The 12,955-nt window shown below is 41.4% G+C and overlaps 1 protein-coding gene across 1 annotated transcript in view; it reads left to right on the plus strand.

The window, feature by feature from the left end:
- Positions 1-12,955, plus strand: part of LOC140735307 (dynein axonemal assembly factor 5-like) — a 167,240-nt gene that overhangs the window by 70,836 nt on the left and 83,449 nt on the right. Inside the window, exons 5-6 of the mRNA XM_073060195.1 lie at positions 4,582-4,814; positions 10,387-10,599. Coding sequence (XP_072916296.1) covers positions 4,582-4,814; positions 10,387-10,599 — 446 coding nt within the window. The remainder of the gene's footprint in view (positions 1-4,581; positions 4,815-10,386; positions 10,600-12,955) is intronic.

Consider the following 12,955-nt stretch of genomic DNA (forward strand, 5'->3'; position numbering starts at 1 on the left):
GTGCCTCTCCATATTTTTCTTTTAAGCAGTGATTATTACCTAACCTTTTGCCATCAATTGATCTGTAATTATACAGTACAATTGTTTTTGTGCAGATTTTTTCCCCCCTTTACCTCACATTTTCATTTTCTCTCTCCGGAACAAACACCTGTTGTCAGTCTCCTTTGCTCTGCCCATTCAACATGAGACACCTCTCCAAAAATGTGACCATTTTCCACCCAAAAGGTCAACCTGATCTATTGTATTTCAGCAAACCTTCGCCAAGAGGTCTACAATATTAGCTTTCCCCCAGTTTCCCTGTAGATTATTCTACCTCCTTGCTTCCTCATGACAATTATCAGATTAATACACGATATCTGACCTTCCAAGAAGCCTGACAAATGTAAAGTGAAGTTCAAAATATTACAATTGTAAAAACACTTCAAAATCTTTTCAGGGTTAAAACACTGCAAGTCACTGAATCAAAATGACTGAGTGATTGTGATTGTAACTTGTAAATCTTGGAAAAGGGGGCAAACTGTTGAAATGAGAACAAACTATTTAGGAGGGAGACTGGGAGTCACTTCATGTAGTAGTGCTACATTGTACAAGAAAATTAGTAGATGGCAAGCTGAATTAGTAATTGTAAAACTGATATTTATCATGCACTACATATAAATGGATATGGGTCTAAATTAGGCTGATGAACTTGAGGCACAGAGCTATAACGATCTCATTAACAGGTGGAATAGTATTCAGTGATCAAATATTCTGCAGTTGCCAAATATTTTAATTCCCATTCTCATTGCAGTTCAGACATGTCGGTTCATGGCCTCCTCTTGTGCCAAGATGAGCCCACCCTCAGGGTGGAGGAGCAACAACTTGTGTTTTGTCTTGGTAGCCCCTAATCTGATGACATGAATATTAATTTCTCCTTCCAGTTAAAAAAAATTCCCTCACCCTGCCCTGTTCTATCCCCAACTCTGGACTCTGCTCATCTGCCTATCACCTATCCCAGGGTCCCCCCTCCTTCCCTTTCTCCTGTGGTCCACTCACCTCTCCTGTCAGATTCCTTCTTCTCCAGAACTTTATCTTTCTAACCCACCTGGCTTCACCTACCACCTTATAGCTATCCTCCTTTCCCTTCCCCCTACCTATTCTGGCATCCTTCCGCTTCCTTTTTGGTCCTGAAGAAGGGTCTCAGTCTGAAACATCGACTGTTATATTAATTTCCATAGATGCTGTCTGGCCTGCTGGATTTCCGGCATCTACAGACTTCCTCGTGTTTATGATGAAATAACTTCCTCCTTTTAAGTTCTTATAGACTCATTTTCAAGGACCCTTCATCGCTTGTTCTCAAATGTATTTCTTTCTTTCTTTTTGTATTTGCAAATCTGGATAGTTGATAGTCTTTTGCACACTGCTTGAACACTCAAGTTTGTGCGATCTTTCATTGATTCCATCATGGTTATTATTCGGTATTTACGGTTCTATAAATTTATTGGGTATGCAGGAAAACAAATTTCAGGGTTGTATATGGTGACGTATATGTACTTTGATAATACATTTACTTTGAACTTGAAGACAAAATTTTGCAAACATTTACATATAAACTATTTTAAATGGTCTTGATTTCTAATTTTGAAGTAGCTTTTTTTCCCCTTTACTGAATTTACAGAAGGAGTTGCTGCCTCCTGGTGTTTAAAAATCTGGTTCATTCATTTAAAACTGCTTAATTCTCTTTATTGGTAACTGCACTGCATTGAGGCATAGTGATAGGGTTTGAAAGCTTAGTCTGGTTTTGTGTGGGTAATTCATCCATTTCTTTCTTTTTGTATTATATGCATTATATAATGAATGTATTAGTTCATACTTTGATAATATATGTACTTTGAACTTTGAAAATACGGGTAACGTTAAATGTAGACGTCCTGTTTCATGGTACTCCATCACTGTTTGATGCACAGTAATGTTATGGCTGGTAGAAAGTGAATTTGGTTTAACCATGAGCATGTCTGTGCACTGAACTTGTGAGCAGTCCTGGGAAAAGCATTCATTGTGTTAGTTAAACTTATAATTACTAAGCCGCAAAACATCGAGTATGCAGCAATCCCTTAGTTCTGAGGCCTGTTATTTATAGTGGAAGGAGGAGATTTTAAAACCTCTTGTCAGTTTCTTGGGCACATGCGCCCTGCAATTTCTAGACCCCCCAAAAAATTGCATGGTTGATGTACACCTGAAATAAATCCAGGTGTCTGCTTTGAAGATTTTCATGGCAGATCCATCTTTAGAAATAAAAGAGCCTGCATTACTAGATGAACCCCATAAAGCTTTCAGCAATAATTAAAATACTTTTGATGTGCAATCAAAATGTACCAGCTGGTTTAGCCACAGTAGAATCAAGTGAACACCAATGAAGTAAATGCCCAGATCCTGTGCTTTCTTGTAACACGAGATTCTGCAGATGCTGGAAATGCAGAGTAAACACATACAATAACAAAGGAATTCAGTTGGTCAGGCAGCATCTATGGAGGGCAGTAAAGGTGTTTTGGGCTGAGACTGTGGCCTGAAAATGGCCGAGTCCATATCCTGATCAAGGGTCTCAGCCGGAAACATCAACTATTTATTCCTCTCCATTGATGCTGCCTGACCTGCTGAGTTTCAGCAGCATTTTGTATATGTTACTGTGCTTTTCTCATTGTTACCATCAGGAAGGAGGTACAGAAGTCTGAAGGCACACACCAAGCAATTCAGGAACAGCTTCTTCCCTTCTGCCATCCAATTTCTAAATGGACATTGAACCTGTGAACACTACCTCTGTACTTTTTTAAAATTTATTTCTGTTTTTGCACTACTTATTTTAACGTAACTATTAACTATACATATACTGAATGTAATTCAATTTTTAAAATGTATTTATCATGTATTGCATTGTACTACTGCTGCAAAGTTAACAAATTTCAGGACATAATGCCGGTGATAACTAAACCTGATTCTGATTCCAATATTTCTGATGTTGGTTGAGCGATGATTGATTATGGAAATTATCCTCCACTTATTGCATAGGTTTTCTGCCTGCCCCTGTTGCCTTGTTGCTATCTGACCTGATTTACTCCAGCCTGTTCTGTTCTCTACATCCAGCTGACCACTGCAGGTGCTAACCCTGATATCTTGTATGATAGACTTCCTTGAAGCTGCACTGTAACATCGAACGGGAATTCAGTGACACAGAGTAGCTCCTTCTCACTGCGATGTATATGAATATAAATTGAATGTTTAATTTTATTAAATTTATTGGTTATATCAAATTTGCATTTCTGACTTTCATGGAACACAGAGAACAGTGCAGGTCCTATGGCCGTTATGTTGTGCCGATCCTTTAACCTACTCCAAGATCAATCTAACGCTTCCCTCCCACACAGCTCTCCATTTTTCTTTCATCCATGTGCCTATCTAAGAGTCTCTTAAATGTACCTAAGGTATCTGCCTCTACAACAACCCCTGGCAGTGTGTCTATGCACCTATAACTCTCTGTGTAAATAAAAACCCTATACTTTCCTCCTAACACTTTAGAGTTATGTATTAGGTATGTGGTTGCTTCAGGTTGTTATAACTGGGGGGAGTAGTGGGGATAAGCTCCCACCACCAATTAAATGCTTCCATTTGAGTGCATTTCAAATAGTCTCTAACAATGACGTTCAGCTCCTGGTCTCACGTGTGGCTTAGCTACTGGTGGAACCATTTCTACTGATAGCAGAAGGGGCAAAGTCAGGTTACTGGCACCTTAAAACCAGTCTCTTCAGGCAGATGGAGCTCATCAGCCATAGTTGTCAGCTCATCTAGAAGGAAAACTCTGATTTCAAAACTCTGTTGCCTTGAAGCTATACCCACTTAAGGGAAAGACCTCGGGAGTATACCCTGAGGAAAAATCTGAAGCTGGAGTCCCTAAAGCTGTCCTACATTGAGTTCAAAGCTGACTGGCAACTCCTTCAACTCAGTTGGTACCATACTGCTGTTCCTTTGGATTTATCAGCTAGGTGGAGAGGGAGAACCTGCTATTTGGGCCAACAACATGCTCTCCATATTGTACTGCCCTAGCGTGCATAGGCAGCTAGGAATCAATATCTATAGTTGACCCCAATCGACGGAGGGCCTACTACTACTATTGACACTTACGCCCCGGGAGAAGTCTCTGGCAGTCCACTCGATCAATGCCTTTCATCATCTTCTCCACCTCTGTCAAGTCACCTCTCATCCTCCAAAGAGTAAAGCCCTAACTCACTCAACCTTTTCTCATAAGACATGTTACCTAATCCTAACAGCAACTTGGTAAATCTCCTCTCATCCTCTCTAAACCCTCTGTATCCATCCTATAATGAGGTGACCAGAACTGAACAGAATTTATTTGCAAAGGTTAATACTTTTGGTTTGCATAAATTTGTTTCATTAAATTGCGACAACTGTTGAATATAACCATTGCTTTGTATGAAGATAGTGAACTTGAATTTGATATAATTATTCCATATATTAACACTTACAGCATAAGTTATTTTTACCCATAGAATTTTCAATCTACTTAGCCAAATTTTTTTTCTTTTTCAGCGGAACGCCCTGGACTTGGGTGCCGGGAGTTGGTGTTCCGGAACTTGTTCAAGATTCTGCCAGCCGTCAGTCGAGACATTACTGACTGGGTCCCTGCAACCCGAGTTAAAGCATCCCAGCTGCTGATAGTGCTGCTGTTCCATGCCGAGGATCACATCACGCAGCACATGGAGCTGCTGCTTAGTACCCTGTATCGGTCCTGTGCAGATGAGGAGAAAGCTGTGGTTCAAAACGTGCGTATCTGTCACCCATTGAACAATTCATACAAATGGTTCTTTATCTTTTTGGTAATAGATTTTATTACCGTAATTGTGCACCCACAGTTGAAGTTTATTAGCTGAAGGTGGACAAGTTGTCGAAATATGGAGTTAGTACTGGGCAGATTGGTGTTTAATCAATTAAAACGGAGGTAGAGAGGTAGCTGATAAACCAGAAAGTGGGTACACAAAGAATGTTTGTAAATTTCAGCCTGAAACCTCCCATATCACACAAGTAAATTAGGAAATCCAACAATTCAAAAAGTACATTGATATCTACGTACATATACGCTGGCATAGTTAGAGAAAAATTAATCATAACACTCATTGGCTACTTTATTTGGTACAGAATCAGAATCAGGTTTATTATCAGTGGCATGTGATGTGAAATTTGTTAACTTAGCGGCAGCAGTTCAATGCAATACATAATCAAGCAGAAAGAGAAAATAATAATAAATAAAATAAAACATAATAAATAAACAAGTAAATCAATTACATATATTGAATAGATTTAAAAAATGTGCAAAAATAGAAATACTCTATATTAAAAAAAGTGAGGTAGTGTCTGAAGTTTCAATGTCCAATTAGGAATTGGATGGCAGAGGGGATGAAGCTGTTCCTGAATCGCTGACTGTGTGTCTTCAGGCTTCTGTATCTCCTACTTGATGGTAACAGTGAGAAAAGGGCATGCTCTGGGTGCTGGAGGACCAGACAGTGATGCAGCCTGTTAGAATGCTCTCCACAGTACAACTATAGAAATTTTTGACTGTATTTGTTGACATGCCAAATCTCTTCAAACTCCTAATAAAGTATAGCCGCTGTCTTGCCTTCTTTATAACAACATTGATATGTTGGGACCAGGTTAGATCCTCAGAGATCTTGACACCCAGGAACTTGAAGCTGCTCACTCTCTCCACTTCTGATCCCTCTATGTGTTCCTTCGTCTTACCCTTCCTGAAATCCACAATCAGCTCTTTTGTCTTACTGACTTTGAGTGCCAGGTTGTTGCTGTGACACCAATCCACTAGTTGACATATCTCACTCCTGTACGCCCTCTCGTCACCACCTAAGATTCTACCAACAATGGTTGTATTGTCAGTAAATCTGTAGATAGTATTTCAGCTATGCCTAGCCACATAGTCATGTGTATACAGAGAGTAGAGCAGTGGGCTAAGCACACACCCCTGAGGTGCGCCAGTGTTGATTGCCAGCGAGGAGGATATGTTATCACCAATCCACACAGGTTGTGGTCTTCCGGTTAGGAAGTTGAGGATCCAATTGCAGAGGCTCAGATTCTGCACCTTCTCAATCAGGATTGTGGGAATGATGGTATTAAATGCTGAACTATAGTCGATGAACAGCATCCTGACGTAGGTGTTTGTGTTGTCCAGGTGGTCTGAAGCCGTGTGGAGAGCCATTGAGATTGTGTCTGCCGTTGACCTATTATGGCAATAGGCTAATTGCAATGGGTCCAGGTTCTTGCTGAGGCAGGAGTTCAGTCTAGTCATAACTGTTGCCTTTTGAAGCAAGTGGGAACATCTGCCAGTAGCAGCGAGAGGTTGAAAATGTCCTTGAATACTCCCGCTAATTGGTCGGCACTAGTTTTCAGACCCTTACCAGGTACTCCATCAGGACCTTCTGCCTTGCGAGGGTTCATTCTCTTTAAAAGACAGCCTAGCATCGACCTCTGAGATAGAAATCACAGAGTCATCAGGTGCTGCAGGGATCTTCACAGCCGTAGTTGTGTTATCCCTTTCAAAGCGGGCATAGAAGGCGCTGGGTTCATCTGGTAGTGAAGCATCACTGCCGTTCATGCTATTGGGTTTCACTTTGTAGGAAGTAATGTCTTGCAGACCCTGCCAGAGTTGCCATGCATCTGAAATCGCCTCCAACCTAGTTTGAAATTGTCTCTTCACCCTTGAAATAGCCCTCCGCAAATTATACGTAGTTTTCTGGTACAGGCCTGGGTTGCCAGACTTGAATGCCACAGATCTAGCCTTCAGCAGGCAACGTACCTCCTGGTTCATCCATGGCTTTTGGTTTGGGAATGTACAGTAAGTCTTTGTAGGCACACACTCATCCACACAGGTTTTAATGAAGTCAGTAACAACTGCAGCATACTCATCCAGATTCAAAGATGAATCCATGAATACAATACAGTTCACCCATTCAAAGCAGTCCTGCAGGCACTCCTGTGCTTCCCTTGTCCAGACCTTCTTGGTCCTCACTGCTGGTGCTGCAGTCTTCAGTCTCTGCCTGTACTCAGGGAGTAGAAGTACAGCCAGGTGATCAGACTTCCCAAAGTGAGGGCGTGGAATAGCACGGTAGGCATTCTTGATGGTGGTGTAGCAATGGTGCAGTGTATTGTTTCCTCTGGTATTGCAAGTGATCTGTTGATGATAATTGCTTAGTGATTTTTTTTCAGACTGGCCTTGTTAAAATCTCCCGAAACGATGGTGAAGCGTTAGGGTACGCTGTTTCATGCATATTGATCCCATTGCTCAGATCACCTAAATCCTGCTTGACGTTGGCCTGAGGTGGAATGTAAACTGCTACCAAAATGACCCCAGAGAACTCCCGCTGTAGGTAAAAAGGACAACACTTTATTGCTAAATGTTCCAGGTCTGGTGAGCAGAATTGGGACAGCACTGATATATTTGTGCACCAAGAAGAGTTGATCATGAGGCATACTCTTCCACCTCTGTATTTGAGAGATTCTATAGATCTATCCTGACGGCGTATAGTAAACACGTCGATCTGAATCGCTGCATCCGGTACGGAAGGAGTTAACCAGGATTCTGTGAAACAAAGGACAGACGAGGTCCTAATGTCCCTCTGATTCAGCACCCTCACTCTGAGATAATCGATTTTATTAACCAGAGACTGCACGTCTGCCAGCAAGACAGTCAGTATAGGGAGTTTAAAACCCCGTTTCCTTAAACGTACTTGTAATCCTGGACTACGCCCACGCTTCCTCCGAGGTTTTCTCCGTGGGCACTTCCAACCTCAGACTGTGTTGTTTCCATCGGTTTTAAGCAGCGATAGTTCGTTTAAACGCATAAAACATCTTTGTTGACTGTACTAACCTTGGAAGCAGTTGTACTTTTTAGCTGTAACAAGCTGAAACGGGAATATTTAATTGTATCCATTGAGAGTACTGCTGCTACTCGAGTTGTGCCTAGGCGCCCCAGAAGTAGAACCCAGTATTGTCTTCTGTTGCTGTACCTCATTCACTCAAGATTCAATCTGTTATACATTCAGACATGATCTTTTGCACACCACTGTTGTAACGCATGTTTATTTGAGTTACTATTGCTTTCTTGTCCTATAGCCTCATTATAGGAAGGATATGGAAGCATTGGAAAGGGGACAGAGGAGATTTACCAGGATGCTGCCTGGTTTAGAGAGTATGCATTATGATCAGAGATTAAGGGAGCTAGGGCTTTATTCTTTGGAGAGGAGGAGGATGAGAGGAAACATGATAGAGGTATACAAGATATTAAGAGGAATAGATAGAGTGGATAGCCAGCGCCTCTTCCCCAGGGCACCACTGCTCAATACAAGAGAACATGGCTTTAAGGTAAGGGGAGGGAAGTTCAAGGGGGATATTAGAGGAAGGTTTTTTACTCAGAGAGTGGTTGGTGCGTGGAATGCACTGCCTGAGTCAGTGGTGGAGGCAGATACACTAGTGAAGTTTAAGAGACTACTAGACAGGTACATGGAGGAATTTAAGGTGGAGTGTTATATGGGAGGCAGGGTTTAAGGGTCGGCACAACATTGTGGGCCGAATGGCCTGTACTGTGCTGTATTATTCTTTGTTCTTTGAAGCATTGGCCATTCTCCTCTGACCCTTCTCATTAACAAGGCATTTTCGCCCACAGAACTGCCACTCACTGAATTTTTTTTTTTGCACCATTCTCTGTAAACTCTAGAGACTGTTGTGTATAAAAAGCCCAGGACATCAGCGGTTTTTGAGATAACTCAAACCACCCCATCTGGCACCAACAATCATTCCATGATCAAAGTCACTGTATCACATTTCTTCCCCATTCTGATATTTGGTCTGAACAACTGAACCTCTTGACCATGTCTGCATGCTTTTTTTGCATTGAGTTGCTGTCACATGATTGGCTGATTAGATATTTGCATTAACAAGCAGGTGTACAGGTGTAATGCATTCAAACTTATTTCAATTAGAAGATTTTTTTTCAATCCCATTTGGTAAGAACAGTAGCAGTAAGATACTGTTGAAAAGAGTCTGACAGCCAGAGGTTGGTTGATAGGTTTCTTTTACTGAGACTACAGGAGGAATGGAGACAGGCTAACTCTTATTGACATCAATGGATCTAGGGTCAAGAGGGTGAACAGCTTTAAGTTCCTCAGCATATACATCACCGAGGACCTCACATGGTCTGTACATACTGGCTATGTGGTGAAAAAAAAGCATAACAGTGCCTCTTTCACCTCAGACAGTTGAAGAAGTTTGGTATGAGTCCCCAAATCCTAAGGTCTTCCTACAGGGGCAGAATTGGAGCGTGAAGCGCAGAAACAAATATCACTGTGATGATTGTACACTCTAGTATCAATTATTTGGTGACAATGAAGTATTTGTATTGAGAGCATCCTGACTTGCTGCATCACTGCCTGGTACAAGAAGTGTACTCCCCTCAATCACAGGACTCTGCAGAGAGTGGTGCGGACAGCCCAGCGCATCTGTAGATGTGAACTTCTCACTATTCAGAACATTTACAGAGACAGGTGTGTAAAAAGGGCCCAAAGGATCATTAGGGACCTGAGTCACCCCAACCACAATCTGTTCCAGCTGCTACCATCCAGGAAACAGTACCACAGCATAAAAGCCAGGACCAACAGGTTCCAGGACAGCTTCTTCCATCAGGCCATCAGACTGATTAATTCATGCTGATACAATTTTATTTCTATGCTATATTGACTATCCTGTTGTACATACTATTTATTACAAATTACTATAAATTGCACATTGCACATTTAGACGGAGATATAACGTAAATATTTTTACTCATGTATTATGAAGGATGTAAGAAATAAAGTCATTTCAATTCAATTCAATTCTATTTATTGTTTTAAAATGGCTATAACTTTAATCTTCTTCAAGGTTATTTTTGCATATTTTGGGAATTATTTTAACATACCTAAATACATTTTTTTTAAAAAATATTGCAAGTTCAAATTTTCTGATCAGATTGGAGTTTTTTTCCACATTTAAGTCATAACAGTATTAACTCAACACTAGTAATACTGGCTTTGAACAACAGAGTAGTTGATTAGCAATGCAGTTTGAAAGCAGTATGTTTAGACTGTGGTATCATTGGCACCCAAATATCTTTCCTCTATCCAATGTCATATTATAAGGATTTAATTTTAGTCAAAGATTGATGATTATTTGTGTTTCGGAATGATTTTGTAACATATGCAATAAATGTGCATTTATTGCAGATAGGAATAAGTTTAAAGTATTCCAGCTTTAAAAATTCATTTTTTAACATCCTATTCCCTTTCTAATTTTTAGTCATTGAAAGCAGCAGAGCTGATTGGAACCTTTGTGGAACCTGAGGTCTCTTTGAAGTTGATTTTGACAGCTCTTGAGAAATCTGCTTGTACTGCTCATCTAATGGTCTTGGGTGCAGTGATAAGGGGCAGCTCAGCACAAGCACTGCATCCACATCTGATCAAAATCGGAGAATCTCTGGCACTTCCTGATACGTGTCAAGTTTCTGCAAAGGTAAATATAAATAAAAGAAAGATATGCTTCTCCAAACATTGCATTCCTAATGGAAAAACAGAAGCTTAAAACCGGAAATAGCAGAAAGTGGTACAAATGCTCAGCAGGTCAGGCAGTAGCTGTGGGGAAAGAAGTCATGTTTAAGGTTCAAACTTCAAAGTAAATTTATTATCTAAATACGTATATGTCACCATATACTATTTTGAGATTCGGGTATTCACAGTAGAACAAAGAAATACAATTGAATCAATGAAAAACTACACACAAAGAATGACAAGCAACCATTGTGCAAACGAAGACGAACTTCAAATACAAAAAAAAGTATAGTATGTAAATAATGCTGAGGAAATGAGTTCTAGGATCCTTGAAAGTTGGTCCAAGGTCAATGATCCTCCATCAAAAATGGATGGATTAATTGATTTATTGGCAGGAAAAAGTGTAAAGGGAAAAAAATGAACAAAATTACCCTTGACTGATTCTATTGTTCTCAATTACAGTGTATACTTTTGATTCAGCTTTTCTCTTATCATACATTGCATTAACATCCCATTTTACTTCCTACCATCATATATCTCTCCACCACATCACTCCTGGCCTCCACAGACCTTATATTTTGTTCTCTACTTCCTTCCATTGCCTGCTCTGAACTGTATTTTATCTCTTAACTTTTCCCATTTCTAATGAAACTTCATGCACCTGAAGCATTACATATGTAAGGCTGCTCATGACTCAATAGATGAATTGGAAGTGGCAAATATTCCACCCTTGACAACAGCAGCTTCTCATCTGATGACAAAGTGCTAGAAACAAGCCAGAGGTTCCCACAAGAGAAGCAGCATAATGAAAAGCCAAGAATATGCGAAGAAAGCCAGTTCAGTGGACTTTGGCTTTTTGAAGTCATGAACACCAAAGTCTTCACTGAATCTTGGCTCTGAGAATCCAGGAACAGCATAGCATCCAACATATTTCATCAGTAGGAAATGGAGCAAGCAGCATTGAAGACAAGTCAGAAGGAGGAGACAAGCGAGGTCAAAAGACCAAGCTTGTCCTTCCTGCAACATGATGGAACTTGGCCATAGGGCAACTGCAGTATTTTTATGTACTGTATGAGGAACTGTTATAATGATAGTTTAGAACTGATATCTACACTAAAGATTGTACCTATTAATGGAACCTACAGGTATATGGTCTACTTTAAGGTCAAGACTGACATGCTGTTTCTTCAGGGGTGTGACTTGCTGCACAACAACAATTGTCAGTGTGGTGGGCAGTGGATGATTTCAGGAGTTTTCTAGCAACCACATGTTCTGGGTAATGACTTAAGTGATGATTCACCAGAACAGTCTGCAAGTTAAACACCTCAATTCCAGGGTTAAAATGGTAAAAGATGCCATACTATAACACACAAAATGCTGGTAGAACACAGCAGGCTAGGCAGCATCTATAGGGAGAAGCGATGTCGACGTTTCGGGCCGAGACCCTTCGTCAGGACTAACCGAAAGGAAAGATAGTAAGAGATTTGAAAGTAGAGGGGGGAGGGGGGAAATGCAAAATGATAGGAGTAGACCGGAGGGGGTGGGATGAAGCTAAGAGCTGGAAAGGTGATTGGTGAAAGTGATACAGAGCTGGAGAAGGGAAAGGATCATGGGACGGGAGGCCTCAGGAGAAAGAAAGGTGGGGGGGGGAAGCACAAGAGGGAGATGGAGAACAGGCAAACAACTAAATATGTCAGGGATGGGGTAAGAAGGGGAGGAGGGGGATTAACGGAAGTTAGAGAAGTCAATGTTCATGCCATCAGGTTGGAGGCTACCCAGCCGGTATATAAGGTGTTGTTCATCCAACCTGAGTTTGGATTCATTTTGACAATAGAGGAGGCCATGGATCGACATATCAAAATGAGAATGGGACGTGAAATTAAAATGTGTGGCCACTGGGAGATCCTGCTTTTTCTGGCAGACTGAGCGTAGGTGTTCCACGAAACGGTCTCCCAGTCTGCGTCGGGTCTCGCCAATATATAAAAGGCCACACCGGGAGCACCGGACGCAGTATACCACACCAACCGACTCACAGGTGAAGTGTCGCCTCACCTGGAAGGACTGTCTGGGGCCCTGAATGGTGGTGAGGGAGGAAGTGTAAGGGCAGGTGTAGCACTTGTTCCATTTACAAGGATAAGTGCCAGGAGGGAGATCGGTGGGAAGGGATGGGGGGGGATGAGTGGACAAGGGAGTCGTGTAGGGATCAAACGCATTCTCAAACACATCTCTCCCATTTCCCGCACATCTGCCCTCACCCCATCCACCCGCCACCCCACTCGGGATAGGGTTCCCCTTGTCCTTACCTACCACCCCACCAGCCT

Source organism: Hemitrygon akajei, chromosome 11 (assembly GCF_048418815.1).
Source record: "Hemitrygon akajei chromosome 11, sHemAka1.3, whole genome shotgun sequence".
Taxonomy (NCBI): Eukaryota; Metazoa; Chordata; class Chondrichthyes; order Myliobatiformes; family Dasyatidae; genus Hemitrygon; species Hemitrygon akajei.